Source organism: Chelonia mydas, chromosome 1 (genome assembly GCF_015237465.2).
Source record: "Chelonia mydas isolate rCheMyd1 chromosome 1, rCheMyd1.pri.v2, whole genome shotgun sequence".
Classification (NCBI taxonomy): Eukaryota; Metazoa; Chordata; order Testudines; family Cheloniidae; genus Chelonia; species Chelonia mydas.
The window spans coordinates 245,683,916-245,707,139 of record NC_057849.1 but is presented as its reverse complement, the minus strand read 5'-3'; the positions used below and the strand labels follow the sequence as shown (position 1 = coordinate 245,707,139).

Sequence of the window (23,224 nt, the reverse complement as noted above, 5' to 3'; positions counted from 1 at the left end):
TACCCCTCAGACACAAAGTATATGTCTAAATTCGAACTGGGCACTAGCCTAGGAAGTGTGAGACCCAGTTTCAATTTCCTGCTTCACTAGTGTTCCAGTGTGACTTTGATCAAATCATTTAGCCTCTGTGTGCCTCATTTCCCTAGCTTTAACATGTTAATACTTCACTACCCTGAGTGGTGGTGTGAGGATAAATTCATTAAAGATAGTAAAGCACTTTGCAAGCTATTGATGAAAAGTGAATATGTAAAAGCTAGCTAACTTGTTCTGAATCCTTGACATTACTTTCCTCAAAGGCAGTGTGGAAATTCTAATCCATTTCTTAAAGTGCAAATATCTACTCTAGCAGAGATCAACAAACAGACAAGAAAGACACAGCCCTTTAGCCCAAGATAAAGTTGGGTTCTGACTCCCACTCTTATGAGTTGATTATCAAACTTCAGAGCTGTCACAATAACAAAACTACTCTTGTTAAAATACATCTGGGACAATATCTTGTGGACCGGACCTTAAAAATAAATATCTCATCTCAGATGTTTCTCCATGCAGTCAATCTTTATTATAGCAGTAATCTCATATTCACATCAAGTACATAGAACTTTTTGCCTTTTATATAATACAGAGTTCTTTAAATAACTTTACACAGAAATAGTTTTCTTCAATCAATTTCAGCTATCAAATTTTTAATGTTTTCTTTAAGTCTCCATGCTCTCTAACCAAACTGGACAATATTTCCCATTGTACAAATTTACATGAGAAAAAACTTCAAAGTACAAATGAAGGGACTTGAGCAGGAAGGGGTAACAAAAGTAGAGGGGAAGGAAACAAGCAAGAAAAATAATTTTTATTAGCAATTACTGTGGACATTGGGAAGGGAAAGAAGGAGTTGCCATGGTCTGTGTAACAGAAAACTGAAAATATTTTCTTATGAATTAAAAAATAAATACAAGTTTTAAAACAATTACTCCACTGTAGTTTTTAAAAGCAGCTATAGAAATCTACTAACACAACTGTTTTCTTAAGTAACCAGATTGGACCTTCTACAGTGAAGACTCAGACCCTCACAAAACTTCTGGTGGTAAAAATACAGCTTAAAGGAATGTTGTTAGCACAGAGTTCAAACTGTGGGATGTACATTTCATTGCACTAAGTTAAAAAAAAAAATCAAATCTATATATTTCCCTTTCCTCTCCTTACTAGAGTATTCTGTTGCTCATAAACAAGGTATTATGAGGCAACATCTTTATAATATTTTTTAAAAAGCCATCCCCCTTGCTTTTCCCGAGTGCTATGCTTTCATGAACTTTTTAACGAAACATTGGTATTGAGTCCTTTGTGGAGAAAAGATCACCGCACCTTTCCTAACCTAGGGAGAGCGGCATGATCTTGAGCGAGGAAGGGACAGACTGTGCAACGACCGCACAAGTGATTAAAAATATGTATAACTATTCCTTCAAAACAAGGTGGAGTAATAGGAGAAAACAGGGGCCAGCCTGCATGCTTGTTTTGACAAAAGGAATATAGAGAACCCAAGCAGGAAGTTGCTTAGGAAAAAAAAACCTCTACCCAGCACTGGGGTCCATAGCCAGAGCAAGTGCCAGTCATATGCAGAGGAAGGAATCTTCCCACTCAGAGAGGCTACTCCAATGGCTGGAGTAGGTTCTGTATCCCTGTGAAGAGGAGCCACACAGCAGATCCTCAGGGCCCCCTGCCGGTGCTCCAGCCTCAAGGGCTGTTCACAGCCTGCCCTTTCAAGTGAAGCATAGCAGACTAGCACTAGTTCCAAAGGAGTCTCCAGCGGTGCAGAAGTAGGGGCAGGATTTGCCTTGTTAGTCCTACCACGAGGGATTCAGATTTTTTTTTTAATAGCATGATGTAGATAAGCACATATTAAATCACGATACTAGATAACACATGCAGGTTGGCCACTGCCAGGTTTCAGTCATTTGGGGGGGAAGGGAGGAAGAAACAAGGCTCAGGAAGGAATGATGTGCATGTCTTTTTTTAAACAGTTCACAGCTTTGAATAAAAAGCACATTTATTGCACTTACATTTTATTTTAGACAAAGTTATTTAAATTATGCCCACCCTCATAACCCCCACTATCCCCAAAATACCCACCATCCCAGTTTGGTCCATTTTACCCCTGTCTCCCCAACACAGATAGGGTTCATTGCTTGTCATGTCTTAACGTTTTACTGAACTCCCAAACACACAAAACAAACAAACTGAGTTCAAGCGGGGTGAGCACCCAAATGAAATGATATCTATCAAAACAAACTATTATTTAAAACTCAGACAACAGTTTTGGCTTTGTGTTTTACTAATTCAGAAGTAAATGTCATACAGGCTTATTCTAAACTACAATTGCTGCAGGTATGATAAGCCAGACAGAAAGACTGGATAGTACATATAGGCTGTTAGGGCATCTGGATGGGTTGAACATACTGTTGCTATGACACACTAAAACAAATGCTTAGGCAGTTTAAAAGTTCCCCAACATTACCACAAGCCCTCTCCCCTTCACAAAATAGGGAAATAGTTGTGTTTTTCATAGAAGTAGGGAGGATACTCTTTTCTTAAAGAGTATTTTCAGTGCATGGGTTGGAAGAGGAAGAAAAGTTCCAGATATTTCCTGGGCATTTAAGTAAAACATTTAAAAAACATTACACCCTGATTTATAAAAGGAACTAAAAAGGGGTTAATAGAAGTCTAATATTCTGTAATAATTGTGCATTTAATTGCACTGATTTACATAACACAGAATTATGTCCAAAGTCTTCCACCAACAACAAAGGCAGGGAAAGGACTTGAAAAAACATTAAGAACAAAGACCATTCTCTTTTCCTTATGGACATACAGATGAAATATGACACTAGTATTAAAGTACTGCTAGGAGCGAAGATAAGTTTGAAACATGAACATATCAAATCCAAACGTATATTTTGCCCCTCAACTGATAATATACTCATCATCTCCCAAGGTACACGTGATTACAGGATATACGATCATTTAAACAGTGGCTGGGGTTGTAGAGGTTTAGCAGTGTATCAATATGAGGCCTGAGGAAGATCTAAAGAAACCTGCCGATACTCCATTAAACAATGTAACCCCGGACCAGGAAATTAACGGTATACCATGATGTACATGGCTTATGGGTACTGACAGTCAACCGTCTATTCTAGAGCTCACTTTTCATACACTGCTCTGGATATTCTGACTTTCTCTCTCCTAAGAACTTTATATTACATTTCCCAAACAAGATGCTAGATTTTTGGAGGGGTCAAAAAGTCTTATTAATTTTTTAAAAAATGCAACTCATTTTATTTTCTGTAGAGTAGCTTCAAGTTGCAGATTTTCTCAGACATGTATATGTCTCATATAAACTTTATTTTGGATACAAACACCGGATATTTCTGTAAATTCTCCCCTCCCCATCTCCTCCATATATCTTTTGCTTACATTTACAAACTCAAAAACTGCTGACTTTTGTGAAAGGTCCATATTTGCATCTAAATATGAAGACACTGCATTGGAATTAAACCAAAGCCACTGCTCTAGTTACAAAGCACCTAATATATATGTATAGTTGTTTTAAGTCATGAAGGCACAAGATCATTTGGCAAATTGCAAAGGTAACTTTTGGGAAGCCTCATGTATACCATTTAAGAGAGTTTCTGGATATCTTTTCTATATAAATATTACTAGCTTTCACTTCCTCAGTTTGTTCACATCAGCATCCCCATCCTGCTATTTTTTAAAAACCGCCCCTTCATCCCACACACACACTGATGACTATTACTATTCACTGCTCTCATGGTGCTGACTAGCTTCTATATTAGCATCTTTAAAACCTAAAGACAAACAAGAAGTTTTTACTCCAACTGTCGCAACACCTGTTTTTGATGCATTGATTTACCAGATAAGAAATAATAAAGCAGCCAAGAAAGAGGTGTGTGAGTGTGAGTGTGTGTGAGATAAACTTGTATCTATAAAGAAAACGTGTGTATGTGAGATAAACTTGTATCTATAAAGAAAGTGTGTGATAAACTAGTCTCTATAAAGAAAATAAAAACCAAACCACTGAGACACAAAACACCCAGTATCTTCAAAGTGATGCCATGACAGTCCATTTATGCAACTGGCTTTCATCTGAATCTCGAAGGTACCTAAAAGGTTAGACTATCATATTACGTCCTCGTGACACTGTTTCAATGGACGGAAAGATACTTGTCTACAGTACTCTGAATAGTTTGTGCTACACATGCTGCACTCACAGTCAAGAAGGGAGTATATTCCATAAAAACCTGCCGGCTGGAAAGGTGTGAAATGTTTGCACGCTTCAGCTCTTAATTCGGCCCTCCACTACACAGATACCTTCAAGAACTACTGATGCCTCAACTGATATTAGATCATTGTGTCTTTGGGGCATGGACCTTGTCTTCAGAGTGTTCAGGAAAGCACCGTGTACATCGACAACACAATACAACTATAGAGGCAATTCTTCAGTATGTTTTTACCACTGGACATTTGCATAAAGATGTGATCTTTGTTAACAGTTCACACTTCTGTTTATTCACTTCATGTCATAGTAGGCCAAATGTTGTCCTCTAAAGAGCACATATAGCTCCAACTGACTTAAGTAGAAGCCACTAAAATATGATGGCAGAATTTGACCCAAAATAATCTGTATTATCAGTAATTGCCAAAGAACTCAATTATGAGAAAGGATGATTTCAGGTAAGGAATAAAGCAAGCAGGAACAGATTAACTCAGTGACATGCAAATGTTTTGTGAAAAATGAGAATAGCAGGACTCTGTCGAATATAGGGACATTCGGCATTTAACTGATGCTGATGCTTTAGAAGTAATTAGGCCCCTACATTCACTCCATTTGACTTCAATGCCACCACGATGCCCCAGACAATATACTGTAGGGAAGAATCCTGCATTGACAGGGAGATGGGACTAGATGATAAGAGCATGGAGTTGGACTACAGGTGCTCAAGTGGTGGTTTTGAAAAGGTTTATTAGCTGCTCAGATATGTTGGAGCTTAAAGCAGTATAAGTGCCTAGATAATTTTGTATCTCAACAGGCATAAAAATATTTAATAAAATTTCCAAACCCAGCATGTGGGTTTATGTCCTAGTGCACTGAGCTGGGGAATCACAGATGAGCTGAAGCTGTATTGTGTGAACAGAAAGCCTGAATGTATTTATTATTTTTTAAAAGAGTTAATTGTTTTCTTCACCCCATTATTATCTGGGGCTTTCAATACATGTCCCTGCTACTGTCTCACTGTTTACCAAACACCTGCAAGGCACCTTTAAAACTGATCCTATTTTCATGCAAAACGTCCTTAGTAATTTCTGAAGGAAAAGAAATGAAGAAAAACAATTATTTACAAATCAAATTTTCCCAAAGTTTTGCATGAGGATTAAGGTGGTCTTTGTACAGATACAAAGCTGGACACAAACAAAGCATTACAGCTACTTTAAGAGAAAAAACTTGGAAGGTAATAGAAATGAAACCTGAAAGACTTAACTAAACAGTCAAACAACATACATGTTTTTTGGAGGGCAGGGGAAATCAAAGACCATGTGTTACTTATAAAGTGCTTTGCATGGACAAGGATAGCAATTTTCCTTGTGCTTTTCCTGTGGGCTCAAGAAGCATATTGTAGACTAATAGGTAATGAAGCATTACAAAATAAATTCATTTAAAAAGAGGATAAAAATAATTCCTTACTGTTATATTTTAACAAATACTTCTCTGCCAGCATGAAAATATAGAAGGAAACTAGGATTTTTATCCAGTACGTTGAAATGATAATTCTTAACCCAACAACACATACTTAGACTATACCTTTCTTTAGGAGCATATGTAATTTTCAGTGTGCCCTACATTTACAAGCTATATCACAAGCCAAAAAAAAAAAAATGGCTGAGGGGAAAACTGATACAGTAATGACTTCACTCTCTTGGAGTTAATGTTGGTAAAAATTCTCAACTGTTGCTGACAACTTGGTTCCTAGCTTTCTCCACCTTGGTCTGTCAACTGCCTCAGATAGCACTGTATACTGCCATTACACTAACATGGCACATGGTGATTTCACCTGACTGTGCACTACTGCTCACTTTGCTTGCTTCTCCACACTGGAAAGTAGACACTGCTACTGATTATTTTAATTCCTGCCCATCTCGGGAAGGAAAAAACCTAATAGCATCTGAAGACCCACAGCAGAGAAGAAAAAAGTTGTGCTTGTTTGTTTGTTAAAATGCACCCTGTACACATAATCAATTCTATTCATGTAGCAACATGAATTGCTTCATCCTTGTAGTAACTTCACATCACTCTTTGTTGATGTCTGGCTAATGTTTGTGGAATTAACATGAATACACAGTATTTCAATTATATTTCTCACTTCAAATTAATCAGGACCCCTTAACCCCAGCAAATATTAATTGACAAACGTTAACAGGCTACCTATATCTCCAGGGGCACCCTTCTGTACACAGGAAAGGTCCCCACTCACCTAGTGAGGCAAAAGCCATGTGTTCAGCCAACGCCATGTGCATTTGTACAAATTTAACTCCTTTACATGTGTCTCATGATTTCATTCACCTAAGAAAAGCGCTGCCAATTAGAGGCGTCAATTCTCCTGCCTCATGTAGAATGGTATAGGGCAGATATTAACCAAACTCTGAAGACTTCCATGTGAGCTTGAATTTCTTTCTACTATGGTCTGACTTGCCTCTGTACAAATAATTTAAGTTTCATACCACACATCGGAGAATTCTGCAAACAGATCACATCACAAGATATTCTACTAGAGGTAAACAATGTGCTGAACTTTATGAATTTGTCTTCTGACTTGGTAACTTGTCAAAAAGCTACCAACCATTTGAGAACTGGGCTTGGAGGACAGGGAAACAAGGGAAACTAATTGGATACTGCCACCTTTATCCTAGTTTGCAAACTGTGGAAAAGGGAAAAATGGAGGGATGGAAACAAGAGAGTCAAACAGAGGGAACCAACAAGAGGAGAAAAGGTCAGCGTGGATCCAGCAAGTACCGTTTTTTGTAGTAGTAGTTTGTTTTTTTAATCTAACACCTTGCCACTGGGACAAGATGCTCCACATTTACACACACACTTATCAGAGAACACTGAGTTAACAGGATAAAAATCCTTTTAAAAAAGCTCTCTAAGTACCAAAACACAATTTGCAGAATGTCTAATTTGGGGGTAGGAGGGGGGGATTTTTTATATTTTTTTTTTTTCAGTTCAACCTGAGAACTATTTTTTCCTGTTTATGAAAACCTTATATATTGGTAAGGTACCTGGCATTAACCTGCACCCTCATTTAAAATAAAACTTTTAAAATAGGTACATACACCATTCCATAGTCTGTATTAGCAGTTTTACAGACTTCGGATGCCATTATCACATTTCTGAAAAATACACTGAATTAGATGATACAAAAAAATATTTTGAGAACTTGCTACATATATATATTTTTTTTTGGTTAACTTTAGTTTGTTGCTGGACCAACGAGAGGAGCTTCCCAACCCTTCTGAAAGATGCCCTGTCTGAGCACACCAGAAAGTATTAGAAACAAGAAAAGGGTAGGTTTTTTGGATAAGTGAAAAGTAAATTTGAATATGGTGCAGCATCCCCTTTTCCTCCAGATTAACTTCTCTCCAAGCCACCTCCCACCCCTCAAAGTATCAAATTTAACTAGGATAAAAGTCAATGATGTAGACTGATTGAAATGTTTGATATCTGCATTTAAATGAAAAGGGGATACTGCATTTTGACCCATAAATCAGTAAGCATGCCAGGAAAAAAATAAATCAGAACAGAAGATGATTCTTTTGATTAGCACTCTCATCAGACGTTCAGCCTCTGATGATTCGTTGTTAGAGGGAGAAAGCCAACTGGCAGACATCCAAAGCAAGTCTCCTAAGCTGCTGCAGCAGTTCCATCCCCTTATGCCTGAGCACCAAAGTCAAAACACGCGTGCCCTCTCCTCTCTCCTGGGAATGATGACAACGGTACAGGCAGCCACTGCGGTCTCTGAATACACGTGGTGTTTTGTGTTGAAGGAGAAACACTGGCAGCAGAGAATTCTGGTTCCTAAAAAGATTATTTCCCCCCCTTGTGTTGGACCAGCAGTTCCCTTCTGCTCTGCTCTAAGCTTACAGATATCTTTTCCTAAATTGCTTTAGGTTTTGAGGTGCAGAACAGAGTTTTGATGTTAAGAAACTGTAGGAACACAAGACTTAAATAATAGAGTGGGTGCTGCCATGGCGCTGTGGCTACTTGAACGCTGCAAATTCTCCTGTAGAGGGAGGACAAGAGGGAGGACAAGATCTTGGTTTAAAAAGGTGATCTCAATTATCAGCTGGACAGAGATTTCTGCAGTCTAGTTGAACACTAGGCTGAATATGTCAGATGTTAAAAAATGCAACAGTTAAAATTAAGGCACAGAAAGACCATACTTGTAGTGACAGAACATCAAGTGTACTCAGCATATTTTTTTGAAGTAAGATTTCTTAAAAGCAAGCCAGGCCCATTTTGCTCAGGGCAGAGGTCTGAACATTCACAGGAAGAAATCTTTTTCACCATGAGTTTTAAAATAAAATGCTAAATTAGAATTTCATTTTTAAGCTTCCTACTGTCAGATGTGTCCCACTTGCTGAAAAGTGACATTTGTAATAATGCAGTTTGTCAGCCTGTAAACCAGTTTTATCTTGCTTCAAAACTGGTTTAATCATCGAAAGAATTACTGTGCTTACACATGAATCTTTAAGTGTTACGCACTAAAGTCCTTTTGATTATTAAACCAATACTAAAGTACATTAGAAACTGGTTTATAGACCAATGCAGCAATCTAATGGGATGGGAACCTGAGATGTGAGCTCGTCCATTCACTCCTGGGCCAGAAAGCAGAGTGGTGGAAGTACATTCACTCACCAAGGACAGGAAGCACAAGGATAGGTGCCTAGCCTGGGTCTGAAACAACCCTAATGGCCATTTTAGAATTATTTAACAATAAATAATACTTCTATACAGTGCCTTCCCATACACATTTAATTAAGCCTCAACACCCTTTGCGGTCGATCCATATCCCCACGTCACAGAAATGAAGCCGTGGCACAGAGATTAAGATTGTTGCCCAAGGTCACACAAGAAGTCTGTAGCAAACCCTGGAATGAAACCAAAGCCTGTTGCCCCCAGATTCTGTACTTTAGATAAAAGACCTTTCTTTCCTCCCTATCAATAAATTGTACTTTGGCAGGCTTTTCATGGAGGATCTCTATATGTGCTTCACTAGAGGGGACTGAGTGTGAGGAAAAGAAACTGGCCTACAGTCTCCATTATTGGGTTCACGCACTGCTGGTAGAACAAGTTATGCCACTTTCCTGCAAGAGAATACCTGCCCATTCTGTACACTGTTACAATCAAACACTGCTCCCTATCTTGGTATCCACTGTTACAATCAAACAACTGCTCCCTACATTGGTATCCTTCCACCTTCTGAAAAACAGCCCAAATAGTCTAAAGAAAAATAAGTACAAGTATTGTCTTACATGTATAACCTGAATGGGGGGTGGGGGTGGAACGGACAGAAATATATTCACAAGTATTATTTAAAAAGAATTATGTTAGTTCAATTCAAAATGACACTCAGTTCCCCAAAACGTGTAGCACAGCCTGCTTTACAAAGGAAAGAACCAAGGAAAGTGAACAAGTCTCCATGTGAGGAGAACGTGTGCAGAGAGTACTCTTACGAATAACTCATACAGAAATGCATGCACTGAGGTACTCCCTAAAGGACACAGGAGCACATAAGGGAGTCAGAGTTGAGAAAATTAATCAAAGGTCTTGATTAGAAGGAGAGTGTCATGGGAAGTGAGTGAGGGGGTGCTTCCCAGATTTCTAAAAAAGGGGGACTGGGATAAAGAATGGGGCATATTGTAATCTATAGAACCATGTGTATCTTGTTTATTGGTGGGGTTATTTTTAAGTAGTAACAATGCAGAAAGCATTTCACAATGTTTAGCTTTTTCCAGACTACCCTTTTGCAAGTTCAAACATAATTCCTTCAGTAGCACTTTTGTCATCCTTCATTTGGCAAAAATTCAATATGACTTTTATTTGTTTATATCTTTCTGGGAATCAGCATTAAAGAGAACACCAGAATCGTGATAAGCTTGGAGGATGAAATTTATCCAGGAGCAGAAGGGCCAGCACAAGTTCAGTGCACTGCTTAAGCCACATTTTAAGCCTTATTTTGAAGGCTTAACTGGGATGTGAGCAATGCATAAGCCTTGCACTAGCCCTCTGCACAAGGATGAATTTCACCCTGAGAGCAGTAGTAGGGACATTATACCAAAGCAATGTTCATTTTCCTCACTTTAAATCTTCCAGCATCACGGTTGTTACTTTAAGGCATGGGGTGGAGGGAGCACAGGAAGAGAATTGTCAGGAGAACTTCTCACCATTTTAAAATTAGTCAAATTTGGGGCTTGAACAGGTTTAGCATCCTGTAATCTGTGGAAGTCACACACATGAAACTTGCAAGTAAAAATATGCCCTCTGACAGCTCCAGTACTCCATGAAGGCATGTAACTGAAAGATAATCCTGTTAAATGAAGTGTTTTTATCTATGGGCTCCGTTTACTGTGTTAATACTCTCTTAACCCTACCAAAAGACGAAACCCTTGCTCTCAAACACTCAATATACTTAATGTTATCCTCTCTCTGGCATATCTACAGCATCTTTTAGTAGAACTCATGGCCTCGTGTTTCAGTACTTTTTTTGAAAGGGAAAAAGGACAAAAGGTTACAATATTGCCTCTTTGAGGTTAACAGGCCAAACTGTCTAAACAGGTTCTATTTAATTTGCTTTTCAGTCTACTTTCCGAAACGGCTGATTAAAGATTAATTGATAAACAAGAGATTGCTCCCTCTTTACTCCTCTTGTGCCTGTTTCAGCTAATAGTTCAGTTTTTAGTTGTTGCTAAGAGACTTCAGAAGATGAAAGATGAACTACTAATATGAATGAGCTGGAGAACAGAGCGAGGGGGGTCAAAATATTTCATCTAGTGACTGACATAATGCATAGCAGATGCTAACAGGTCAATACTGTCAGTCATTTTTCAGTCTGTCTACATCTACATCTTAGTAAAGTGACATTTATAACAAGCTGATCTTAGTCTATACTTATTAACTTTCAGGTGCTAGCCTGATCTCAGATAACAAATCTTAACTGAATGGGTGACAAATTTAGTGCAGATAACATGCTGGCCCTGTAGTGGTAGATAATCAAGATAAATTTCTTCTAAAATCTGATAGACTCTCTCTCTCTCTCTAAAAAATCTACTTGCCAACAAAAGTTCTTGTTCTGCAAGTGCATTGGCTCCAAACAGCCACGCTGCAAGAGTCATGTATCCAGCCATGTGGCCACAGAACTCTGTTGAGCAGTAGTTGGCAGTTAAGAGCAAATTCCCTTATCCCAACATTTCATATAATGAGGATATAAAAACCTTGCCCCAGCTCCTCTTTACCCCTCACCTCACCCCAACCTCTATCTGTAGAAAGACTGACTTGACAAGCACAGACCTCTGGTTCTTGAAACCCACCAAACATGCTCATATGAAGTAACTTGAGATGTTCACTACCCGGCTGTTTTGCTGGGACAAGAGATCTTGTCTCTGAGGAAGACTGAATGGATGATCTTCAGACAGTGCCATGAGCTCTGAGAACAAGTCTGCTGTGCCCAGCCCAGCGTGAATAGGGTCACTCTGGTTCTGTCATGCCAAACCTTATGCAATGCTCTGGATGCGAGAGGAAACAAGAAAGAGCATTTTTCCCTCAGCATGTAAGAAAAATTTTTGATTGTGGATTTCTGCCTTCTCTCAATCAGAACATCTGACACTTGTTTTGACTTTCAGCAAACAACTCAATTTCCAAATGCCATAGATGATCTGAATGACCACTTATGATGGTCCCCGTTTGTCTCAAGTAGATGGCTAAGGCATTTTCATACTTGTTGGGTGCAGAGCAGATTTGTTTCAAATGCACAATTTCCAAAAACTACTGTAATAAGAGGAGACCAAGTTCTCCCATATATGTCCATATAATAAATCACATTCATATGGTCTGTACTAGCTGCCCCTCATCTCTGGGAGAAAGGATTTGTGATCCAACTCATGGATCTTCAGCTCTAGCAAATTTATGTGGACTCTTTTCCAAAGACTATTCACTGCTCCAAGATTCTCGATGTGCTCCTTAACCCAGATTTGATGCAACACTGTCTGAGAAGCAAGCTAAGAGAAGGGCATCCCCCGGCCTTTGAGATGCACACTGGCAGTATCCACAGCAGCAGTAAGTATCTGATCCACCGAGACGAAAATATTTCTACACCAGCTGCAGCTACCTCTACCTGGGTCATATTTGTATACTTACAAACGGGGCTGACACAAGTGCAGGTCTCCATCAGGCCTCACGCATGCAGATAAAATCTCACAGGACCATCTAGCATGGACATGGCTAGGCTCACTGTCTGGAACAGGTAAGCTAGAACTCTTGTAAAATTTAGGCTGGGCCTCTATGAAGATTAGAGCCTGCCCAGGGACCAAGTTTGATTTCACTTTGTTTACTCTCAGACCAAGAGATCTGAAGAAGGAGCATATCTCACCGGGAATAAACTATTTCACAGTAAGACTAGGCTCTAATGACCCAGTTACCCAGATCCAGATACGCCTGTAAATCTTGTCAACGCAGACAAGCTGTAGTCACTACTAGTTACTTGGTGAATACCCTGCAGGCTACTAAATTGTACAGGTTGTTTTCCCCCACAAACCTAAGGTAGTTTCGCCTTAAAAAGATACAGAAGTAGGCATCTTGAGAGGATAAGGACCCATAACCAAACCTGAGGATTGAGAATAGGGACTGGGTTTGCCCCAAAGAAACCATGCAAAATTAGATTTTAAAAAAGCTCCAGAAAGTCTGTCTCTCTTTGCATAGGTCCAGGATAGGTGATGGGAATCACACAAAGCCCTGATATTACTTGGAGGAGAGGAGGAAGCAGTTAAGATGGTCTCATCAGAGGATGAGGTAGACAGTTATACTTCTGAGGACTTGATGTCACATGAGGAAAATTAGTGAATTCAGGTGGAGACAGCAGAGGGATCCCTACTAAATCCTTCACCCGCTCAGGAGATTTTTTGGGAGAGTAGGAAATCATGGTATCTTGTTACCACTCTTCACTGAAGAGACCTCTGACACAGGTGGTGGAAGACCATAGGGTAAAAATCCCCGAAGAGTGTTCAGATGGAGGGAAGTCTGGGTAAGATTTAAACTTTGGAGCTTCCCAACCTGACACCTGAGGCTCCAAGGATGTTCCTGTGCCCAAACAGGGCTCCCCTTGAGTGGAGCTGCAGCAGAATGGCAAGTAACCCTTTTTTTTTTTTTTTTGGTTCCAAGAAGTCCAATGCACTCAGCTTAGATATAGCAGGAAAAGTGGGCCCCATATATCTGAGTATGACATTCGGTTTTTCCAGAACTGTGGTTCCCATGGCATCAAGGGCTCATCAGCACAGCACTGATGGGAAAATCTTGAACAGATCTGACAGACTGTAAGAGGGAGTAAGCTGGGGCTGGGCAGTGATGATGGCTCTGTGTTTTCTGACAGCCCCACCACTGGAGCCTTTAAAGGTTATTGGCTCCTGGTACTTAGATGACATGGAACGGTGCCCCGATGTGTATGACTGATCTAGCTGGCCCAGATCCAAACAAGTTCTACTCTTCTCCGAGATCCACGGAAGCAGACATAAATCTGACTGTGGGATCCTTGTCAGAACACCGTTTTTGTTTTTTTTTAAACCAAGATGCCTCTGGGTTCTGCTGGAGTCATAGCTGCTTACTCTGTACCCTTAGCCGAGGGAAACCATTCTGACAGTTCCTTGCAGGATGATTTTACAAGAGGAAGAGCCCTTTCTGCCTGGGATTCTACACCGTATCTTGTTTTGACAGCAAGGGAGGCATAGCAGCCATACTACTTGCACCTGAGGAGGCATCATAACCTTCAGCTGAGTGCCCTTCCCCAAAGCATAAGAGGCACTTTTCTTGACTATCTGAAGTAGGGAATTTCATGGGAAAGAGAAAAAAAACCTTTAAAACTCTGGTTTTAAGATAGGTCTGCCATGGTGAAATAAAAATACCCAAACATTGACAAAATGGTCAAAAATGTTAAAAAAAAAAATAAAAGCTTTTAATCCTAAACCTAACTCTAATAAAACCACAATTTACAATTGGAGTTCCTTATCTTACGAAATGGAAAAAGAAACAGGTTTGTTCTGTTACTATTCCAGCGGGTGGATAGAAAGGAAGTAGGGAAACTATTAGAAGGGCTAGGCGATTATTGTCAGCCTATGGAATGTAGGAATTGCTCACATCTCTCCAAGCCCTCAGCTACCAACTACTGCATTACAAGGATCTGTGACCACACGGCTAGGCACTCTACTCCTACAGCAGGGTCTGGTATGCAGGAAAGCTTTTTGCTGTTCACCCCCATCTAATGGTAAGACATCCTGGCAGCACCACTGCAAACTTATCTACAAATTATAAACCAGAAGCCATTAGGAAATATTTTCCTTGCCTTGAAGGCCCAACCACAATAGCAAAATCTTGTTTCTGGTGGAGAGAAACTGTTCACAGTAAATAGCTTAATATTTAAAAGAACTGTAAAATATTTAAGAACACAGTTCAAATAGGACAGGAATATGACAATGCGGACATTGAAAATGTTACTGTTTTAATGTCTGCCACCAGAGGTCAGTGTAACATGAAACAGATAGGACTACTCTGCCATTTACCTGTTCAAGTTGAATAATCCAAAAAAAAAGAAGAAAAATAGGGTGTGAGTTGACATTATGATCTTAGCAGGGTTTCTAGTTTGCTTTGCTAGGTACTTGCAGTCAACCCAATAACTTCTATACAAAAGCAAAACATTCTCCCCACAGAAAAGAGACTTCTTCAGCAACATTACTAACTAAAATAAAGTAGTGAAATAATAGCAAACCATTTTTTAAAACATAAAATTCATTGTACAATATTGATTTCCCACTGAAAACAACTTTTCAAGTTTACTGCTTTGTTTCTACAAAATAGGTTTTTCCTATTGTGGGTGTTAACATATTATTGGCTAGCAGACACACATTTGATTATGTTCTCAGAGTCGTCAAGTTTCTTAAAATAAGGCTCCTTCTAATTTGCAGGATACGGGGATGATTATTCATGATATGTGTGCTGTTCAGAAGCAACACCAGACATCTGAAGTTTGTTCTACATTGCAGAGATATTAGAGATTTGTAAAAGGTTTTAAAGTAGAACTGGTCAGACCATTTAGACAAAAAACAGATACCTTCTCTAGTAAAAGATATTTCCCAACCATAAATTTAAAAATAAAAGTCACACATTGCCAAAGCCTTCCTTTGCAATCTGTGTTGTGTTTGCTCACCTTTGCTGACTACACCCAGTTTTGGCTGTGCTCAGCCTTGCAGCTAAGGTCTTTTTGCCATCTTCACATATCACCAGCAACACAACTTATCTGAGAAGCTAAAACCTGTTGCTCATGGATACGGACAATTCAATTGAAAAAAATATATAGTTTGATTATTTAAACATAAAGACACCACCCACAGAGCAACTAACCCAACCATCAAAGTAAGGAAAGAAGGCATAGAAAGCAAAGGAAATGCAAGGTATGACCCAGAAACCAAAACAGGTTTTTTTGTTTTGTCTGAAGTGACTTTTCCCTTAGATGACCTTTTAATCCTTTTGTGCTGGCAATTCCCAGGGCATCCATATCTAGCAACAGTCTCCATGCCAGCAACATACAAAGCCCACACTCCTAACATGTAAGTGTTTACTCCCTCAGTGCACCTTTAAAGAGAACAGCATGTAGGAATTCAGAACATACGCACACTTGTGCATGCACACACGGGAACAGAACAGCACTCACACAGGCACATGCTTTCAACGCCTTTTCAGTGTACTGGAAACCCACCGTATCCCCCTGCCTGGATGGGTGTTTTTGGAGAAGCACAAGTATACAGACTAAAATCCTCCGTCTGGAAGCCAGCCCGGTTTAATGAGGGCTCAGATGCACTGCGGTGAATTTTTGGCAATGACCGAGCCAGAAGCTCAATGGAGGCAAGAATCTAAAACAAGCAGAAAACAAGAGAAGATCAAAACTGGTGCTGTAGAGTGGCAACAGCACCCACAAAGCCAAAGGCAGAACACTGAGTTACGAACAATGAGCGACTCTAGGTCAATTAAGCCATCACTTTTTAAACAGTTTAACATTTTGCACTCAAGTTTTTGTTCTACTTCCTGAGAAGGCTGAAAAAAACATCTATGGAGAAATTGCATCACTTTTTCCCTTAAGGAATACACTGCCTCGTCTTCAGTGAGTCTGATGAAGGTGACAATTTTTTTTGTTTACCTCCTTGTTCATGCATCAGTGATGTCACCAGGAACGAACATAGCTTTTGTTTGTTTCAAACCATTACTGTAAAGCCTGCAGAGGGAACTCATCTTTTTATATTTTTTAAGTGTTGAACTCATGTACTTAAAAAAAAAAATACAGCAAAAAATGTTTAGAATCCAAAGATATTTTCCCTGATAGAGGGATTGGCAGGTCAAGTTTTGCAACAAAACTACTTGACAATTCCCCTTTATAGTGTTTTGGGGGTATAAAAATTTCAGAGAATATATAGTAAGTACTCAAATGGAGAAGTTAATGCAGCGTCCCCTTGCTGTGTGAATGTGTCTTCTTTGTACTAAAAATGCACTTTGCTAACTACACACGCCATCTATGTGCTAAACTTTACAATCGTACTAAGTCCGGTCTTCAGCTGGAACTCAGGTCCCAGTTCAAAGGGAGAACCTTGAAACAGCCAATAAGTACATACCATAGCTGGTTTCTTAGACCAGGATTTCTTAACCCGTGAATTGTTACTCAAAACTGGGTTGCCAGAATGTATCAAAGGGTCATGTGGGAGGCCAGAGGGAAGGGAGGATGTTACAGAGCCCACCCCACACTCAACCCATAGCAGTGGCTCCTGTGGCTCTGGTCCTGTGGGGTGACTAGAGTTGGCTCCTCATTCTGGGCTTTGTGAGCTCGAGCACGGAGTCACAGTGATGATCAGGTTTAGCCCAGCCACCCTTCCAACATGACGACAGGGAAAGAGCCAGGCCAAATTTGAGTGAGTGGTTCTGCGTCCCTATGTATCAAGTCACAGTGCCACTCTCACAAATTCAGCCTGGCCAGACCCCCATCAGGGCTGCAACCCTGGAGATTGCAATGCCTGGAGCAGGGAGCCGTGCCCAATCAGCTTGTGAGACAGGAGTCATCACTACGGTATACCCAATGCATTTATTTAGCACTTAGGATGTTAATGTGTATGTTATATTACTCCTGTGGGATTCTGCGCCAAAAAATTAAAAATTCTGCACACAATATTTTAAAATTCTGTATATTTTATTTGTCAAAATAACACAATATAATCCCACCAGTTTCAATTATATTTGGTCATTTATTTCAAAATACCTGTCAGCAAGTATGTCTGTAATAATACAGACAACAAAAAAGATTCAGGAAATGTTTTTTGACAAACAGATTCCTTACTAGGCATATTAATACAGAACTCTGAGTAATAATTCATTTAATCTACAGTACAGAACCGTATTTCCCACACCCCTCAGAAGCAGTGCAAAGGCTTGGGGGAGTCAGGGGTAACAGAGGAGCTGAGGGAGAGAGAAGTAGTTGCTGGGAAGAAGTCTGGGTATGAACTTGAAGGGTTATTGGGTATGGGAGGGAAAAGTATGGAACAGGTTTTTTGTGGGGGCAGGGAGGGATTGTTAGGGAGCGTCCCCATACAGACCCTCGCTCAGGGGTCAGCAACCTTTCAAAGAAGAAGAGCCATTTTTTTGTTTTTGCCTTTGCCCAAAATATTTCGATAGCTGCATCACACGCAAGGCTACTTGTAGAGTTGGAATTTGTCAACTAATAATAACTGAACATATTAAAGTTACTACTACTCACCAATACTTTTAATGCGACTAGAATCTAGGTGCTTCAGCGAGGAATGTACCAGACTGCCCACAGCCTGGGTATGCAGCTGTGGTGTTAAACCATGCTGGGTCCATGCCATTGCATATTCACTTATATCTTTAGCCAGGGTGGCTAGATTAAAGCTAGCAGAGCTGCAATCACGCTTTTGATTGCAATGTAGGCACACCCCCTGCGTCTGTACAGCACCCCTAGAACAACGGGGACCTGATCTCAGTTGGGGCCTACTGATGTTATTGACATACAAATAAGTTTGGACCCATCTCTTCTGCAAATACTTGCATTTAGATTTGGGTTTGTTAAAACGCATTTGCTACAGGGCCTGCAGTGACGTGACAGTCCCTCAAGTGAGGCTCTGAATAAGGCCATTATCCTGGCAGGGGGTCACAGTAATGCGATGTCACTGTACAATATGTGTGCTCCCTGGGGGCTGAGTGGTCTCTGCCTTTCTGAATCACGGGGTGCCAGGAGCATTGCGTACCTGAGGTGATACAATAACTACACCTGTGCTGTGGTGGATTATGTGTTTATGAGAACCTCACGCTGGCTTTGTATCAGACTCCGAATCCCCTGCATACAAACCTCCCACCTCTTCTGCTGGATGCCAGTCTTCCTTGATAACAAAGCAGGGGGTTGGGGTGCAGTAGGAGGTGCAGGGTCTGGGAGGGAGTTTGGGTGCAGGAGGGGGTTCTGACCTGGGGCAGGGGTGTGGAAGGGGGTGCAAGGTGCAGGCTCTGGCCGGGTGGCGCTTACCACAGGCGGCTGGCTCCCAGCTGGCAGCGCAGCAGGGCTCAGCAGGCTGCCTGCCTGCCCTGGCCCCACACCACTCCTGGAAGCAGCTGGCACGTCTCTGCGCACCCCTGGCAGCGGTGGGGGGGGGGAGGGGGTCGGAGGCAGGGGGAAGGGAGCAGCTTCACATGCTGCCCCCGCCCCCAGCACTGTCCTCACAGCTCCCATTGGCCAGGAACCGGCCAATGGGAGCTGCAGGGGTGGTGCTAGCATGAGCGGGCAGCCCATAGAGACCTGCTGCCCCCTCCCCGCAAGGGGTACGCAGAGATGTGCCAGCGGCGTGGGGTCAGGACAGGCAGGCAGCCAGCTTGCTGAACCCTGCTGCACTGCTAGCCCGGAGCTGCCTGTGGTAAGTACCACCTGACCAGAGCCTGCACCTCGCCCCCCTCAAAAAACGGCTGCCAGCAAGGGGGCATCCAAAGAGCCTCATGTGGCTCCACAGCCGCAGGTTGCCGACCCCTGCCCTAGCCTCTCCCATACAGTCAGGCATATCTGCCCGTCCCCATGTGTCTCTGTCCCACCACCACTCAGACATACCCCTCACCCCCAGCTCTGCACCCCCTCCCCTCCTGCCCATGTGTCCTTGCACCCCTTCAGCCAGTCCCCTCCCCGCATCTCCATGTGTCCCTGCACCCCCTGTCCCCATGTGGCCCTGCACCTCCCTTCCTCCTGTGGCCCTGTGCCTCCACTCCCATTCAGCCCCTTCCCCAATCTGTCCTCCCCACACTAGCTCTGATGAGCACCTGTCTGTGACCCCCCCCAGCAACCCCACACTGTCTGTCATCCCATATCTCCTGTCTCCTGACCTGGCCTGACAGGCGCTGTGAAGAAGACAATGCAGGCTTTTTCTCTTCCCTATCATAGCTAGGGCTTGCCAAGAGCAGCTGCTGTGTTCTAGTGCCACAGCACCCTCTGGTGAGCAGAAGGCGGAACTGCATCAACTTTTCAGCAGAAGCTGTTTTTTGCACACACACACAAATGTGCATGGCACATGAAATATGCACACGCGCAATGGCGCAGAATTCCTTCAGGAGTAATATATTGTGAGTAAGAAATATTTCATAAGCCAAATGTTTTTAGCACTAATGCTATTTACTGGGTCACGGCAGGCCATCCAAGTTTACAAATGGGTCCTGAGCCCAATATGGATGAGAACCACTAGACTACTTTTTACCTCTCACCTCAATCCAAAATGGGGAAATTTTTTACCTGTGGAAAGAGGGGTCGCTCATCTCTTTTCTTCTTCAAGCACTCTGCCATTAGCCTCTTCATGGCTTTTGGACAGTTACTTCGCACTTTACTGAGATCTGGAGACAGGTATCCTCGTCCCACCATAAAAATGATCTTTTTAAAGAAAAAGGGAAAGGAAAAATTCATAAAACAAAACCATATAACAAATCAGAAAGAATTACGTATATTTAACTGTCAATATTCCAGCAGTAGTTCTCTACACATATGCAGAAGTATCTGGTATAGTACATTCCACACAATTTGAGATTAATGACTTTGCTGATATACTTCGTAAATCATTTCAGTAGAAAAGGAGTTATGCTCTTCTTTTCTTTCCCCCTTTAAAAAGGAACTAAGGGGGAATCATAAATGCTAGTAGACAATACTATTTGCAGGAATGTATATAAGGAACAATTCTTGAACACCAAAAGAGGTTATAATAAAAAGACTAAATGGCTCTGTTGCAGGACTAAAGGATAAATATTCTGTGCCATTTAATTATTTTGCGTGATTTTATCCAGAAGTCAGTGGCAAATTCACACCTTAGGACAATTAAAGAAACATATGGCACTGTACTTTTCCATCATAAATTCTCCTAATTCTCTTCTGACTAATTTTTCGTAACATATTGGGAAAGGAGAGATTGCCTCTCTTCTACAGAACCAGAATGCTATAGGTCTGCTTTGTTTGGAAATAGATCTTGCATTTTCAATACCAATATACTGAACAGGGAAGATCTGTATTTCAGAAAGGACTAAAACTGAAGCACACAACTCTAACTCAACAAATATCTAGTGAGAAGGCAAAGTAAACTGTGATGCATATTCTTTTAGAAATATGAAGCAGACACTATTCTGTCAAGTCAAGGTCAAATATTCTGTCAAGTCAAGGTCAAATATAAATATATAAGGAGCTTAAACATTGCGTTGATACTAAAAAAACCTCTTCAAACTAGTCAAAGATCTATTCATGCTGTAACAGACAATCACTACCTTCGCTGAATAACTATCCAGCTGGATCCAGCAGGCGTGTTGTGACTTTACATTTAAAGAAATGTAATTATTTTATGTCGTGTATGGGAGGCAAAACAGTTACACGTCAAGTTACATATGGAGGCTGCTTAAGTTAACATATTTTACTGCTCCTTATTTAAACTTTGGACCCAAAGAGCTTCTGCCCTCCCTTTAGGAGATAGCCTGAAGCTCCCCCACAACATCTTTAGAAACTTGCAAGCACCAACTATGTATCCTATGTAAAGACTTGTCTAGTCTACCCCTTGCTTCTGCTCCAAAGAGACAGACTTTTCGCCATCCAGGAGACAGCATTCTTTCGACTACAGTAAATATTTAACACTGAAATTATTGATAATTTCTTTTTGTTTGCTGATTTCAATATTACGGGTTTAATTAACATTAAGGACTTTTTTTTTTAAAACTTTACGAGTAGGGGAACAACACAAGAACAGTAGTCCTAATCTAAGGCCTGCATAATGTATAAACAGGCATTCTAGGGTTCAATTACATCACAGAGCCAATAAGCAGGAGTGACACAGATTTTGCCCACTGTCAAACTTGGACTTAACTTTTCATGGCATAGCTAAACTGTTTGTTTTCTTCGTGGCCTAGATCTGTCAAAACATACAGTGCCCTGTTTACTTCCTTTTCAGTCAATGTACCGAGGAAGATAAACTCAAGGCATTTCACTGCATTTTACACATCAGCTGCACCTGTGGTTTAAAATTTGTTTCATCTACCACCAAGTAGACAAAACTGATTCATGAGTCAGAGCTGTCAAAAAATTAAAATGAAACAGGGCCAAGTACAACTTGTAAGTGGTTACAGGCAGCTGGCTGGGAATGTGGGCATTTCCCCCTCCTTTAAAAGATGTAAAATGCAGAAACGAGAAAGCAAATGAGTCACTCAAGATCTGATGAACTGTGAAGCATTCTGACATATATGGAAGCAGCCTGTCACAGGGCACCTCTGTCACTACCTGGTGAACCTCACTACCTGGCCAGTTCAGCTGGTTTCTCAGTCACAAACACACACCGGGCTGTTTATCTTTCACCAAAGTGTGTATTCATTCCCCTCTTACATAACAAGAGCATGCAACACCGGCTTATAGCAAGGGTAGACTTCCCTGCAGCCCTCACTCCCCAGCCCAGGCTCACCCTCTGAGCCCCTCCCAGGCTGCCTCTTACTGTCTGTTTCCTCCCCTTATATTCTCCCCATTTACCTTGTTAACCCAGTGATTGTCACCCAGATGCTCACAGCCCCCCATCAGAAAGTGTGTAATTGCCCTCAGCTGGGCCTTCAGCCTTCTCCAGGCTGCAGCAATGTCAGTGATCAGGGTGCTGCTGATAGCACCCTGTCACACAGCCATATAAAATTAAGTTCTGTGGATGAACATTGCTATGGCTGCATTTCTCAAGTATTGACACTAGAAAAACAGGGATGGAGACACAAACAATGTAACAAATGGCATCACCCAGACCTTAGACAGTTTCCACTAAAGGCCATGACACACACACATACATCCAATTTCTACATTAAACTGGAAAATTATGAAGCAAGTAAGGCCTCTGAACATTGTTACATGGAGGCATATTATGTTCCCTCAACACTGTGCGACTTACTGATTACTTGTTTTCTTATCTTATTAGTTGTCTTATCTTCCAGGATATGCACACTTTAGAAAGCCATGTGTTTCACTAAGCAGACCCTGGGAGCGGCTTGAAATCCTGAATTTCAATTAACTAATGTATGTGCTTTTCGATGTATGAGATGAATATAGGACACAATCTGTTGGCCTCCTCAGTTCTTTTCCTGGACTATTTTTCAAAGCTATGTTAATTTGAAGTAATCAGGAAGGAGGAAGGTGGATAAACGTGAATATACGGAAGATCACCTGCTTTTTGCAGATCATTAAAACTAAATTAGATTACCACAAATAACAAGTTCTCTCTTTAAGCAGATTCCTGCCACATAGTTTTCAGAATCTGAAAACCCACACTTGTAGTAAGAAAAACAGAAAAGGATTAAAAGAGACGAAAGTGGATC

The 23,224-nt window shown here is 41.1% G+C and overlaps 1 protein-coding gene across 6 annotated transcripts in view; it reads right to left on the bottom strand.

Annotated features, from left to right (window-relative positions):
• Positions 1–534: 534 nt before the first annotated feature.
• The window catches only part of BRAF (B-Raf proto-oncogene, serine/threonine kinase), a 135,417-nt gene continuing 112,727 nt past the window's right edge, over positions 535–23,224 (bottom strand). For 5 of the 6 annotated variants that reach the window (XM_037879076.2, XM_037879057.2, XM_037879085.2 and 2 more), the window contains 3 exons: positions 20,145–20,279; positions 16,080–16,233; positions 535–8,342 (listed from right to left, as the gene is read on the bottom strand). In XM_037879076.2, coding sequence (XP_037735004.1) covers positions 8,320–8,342; positions 16,080–16,233; positions 20,145–20,279 — 312 coding nt within the window. In that variant the 3' untranslated portion in view covers positions 535–8,319. Of the gene's footprint in view, positions 8,343–15,530; positions 16,234–20,144; positions 20,280–23,224 lie in introns of all 6 variants that reach the window. The other variant, XR_005222412.2, reaches the window with a different exon arrangement.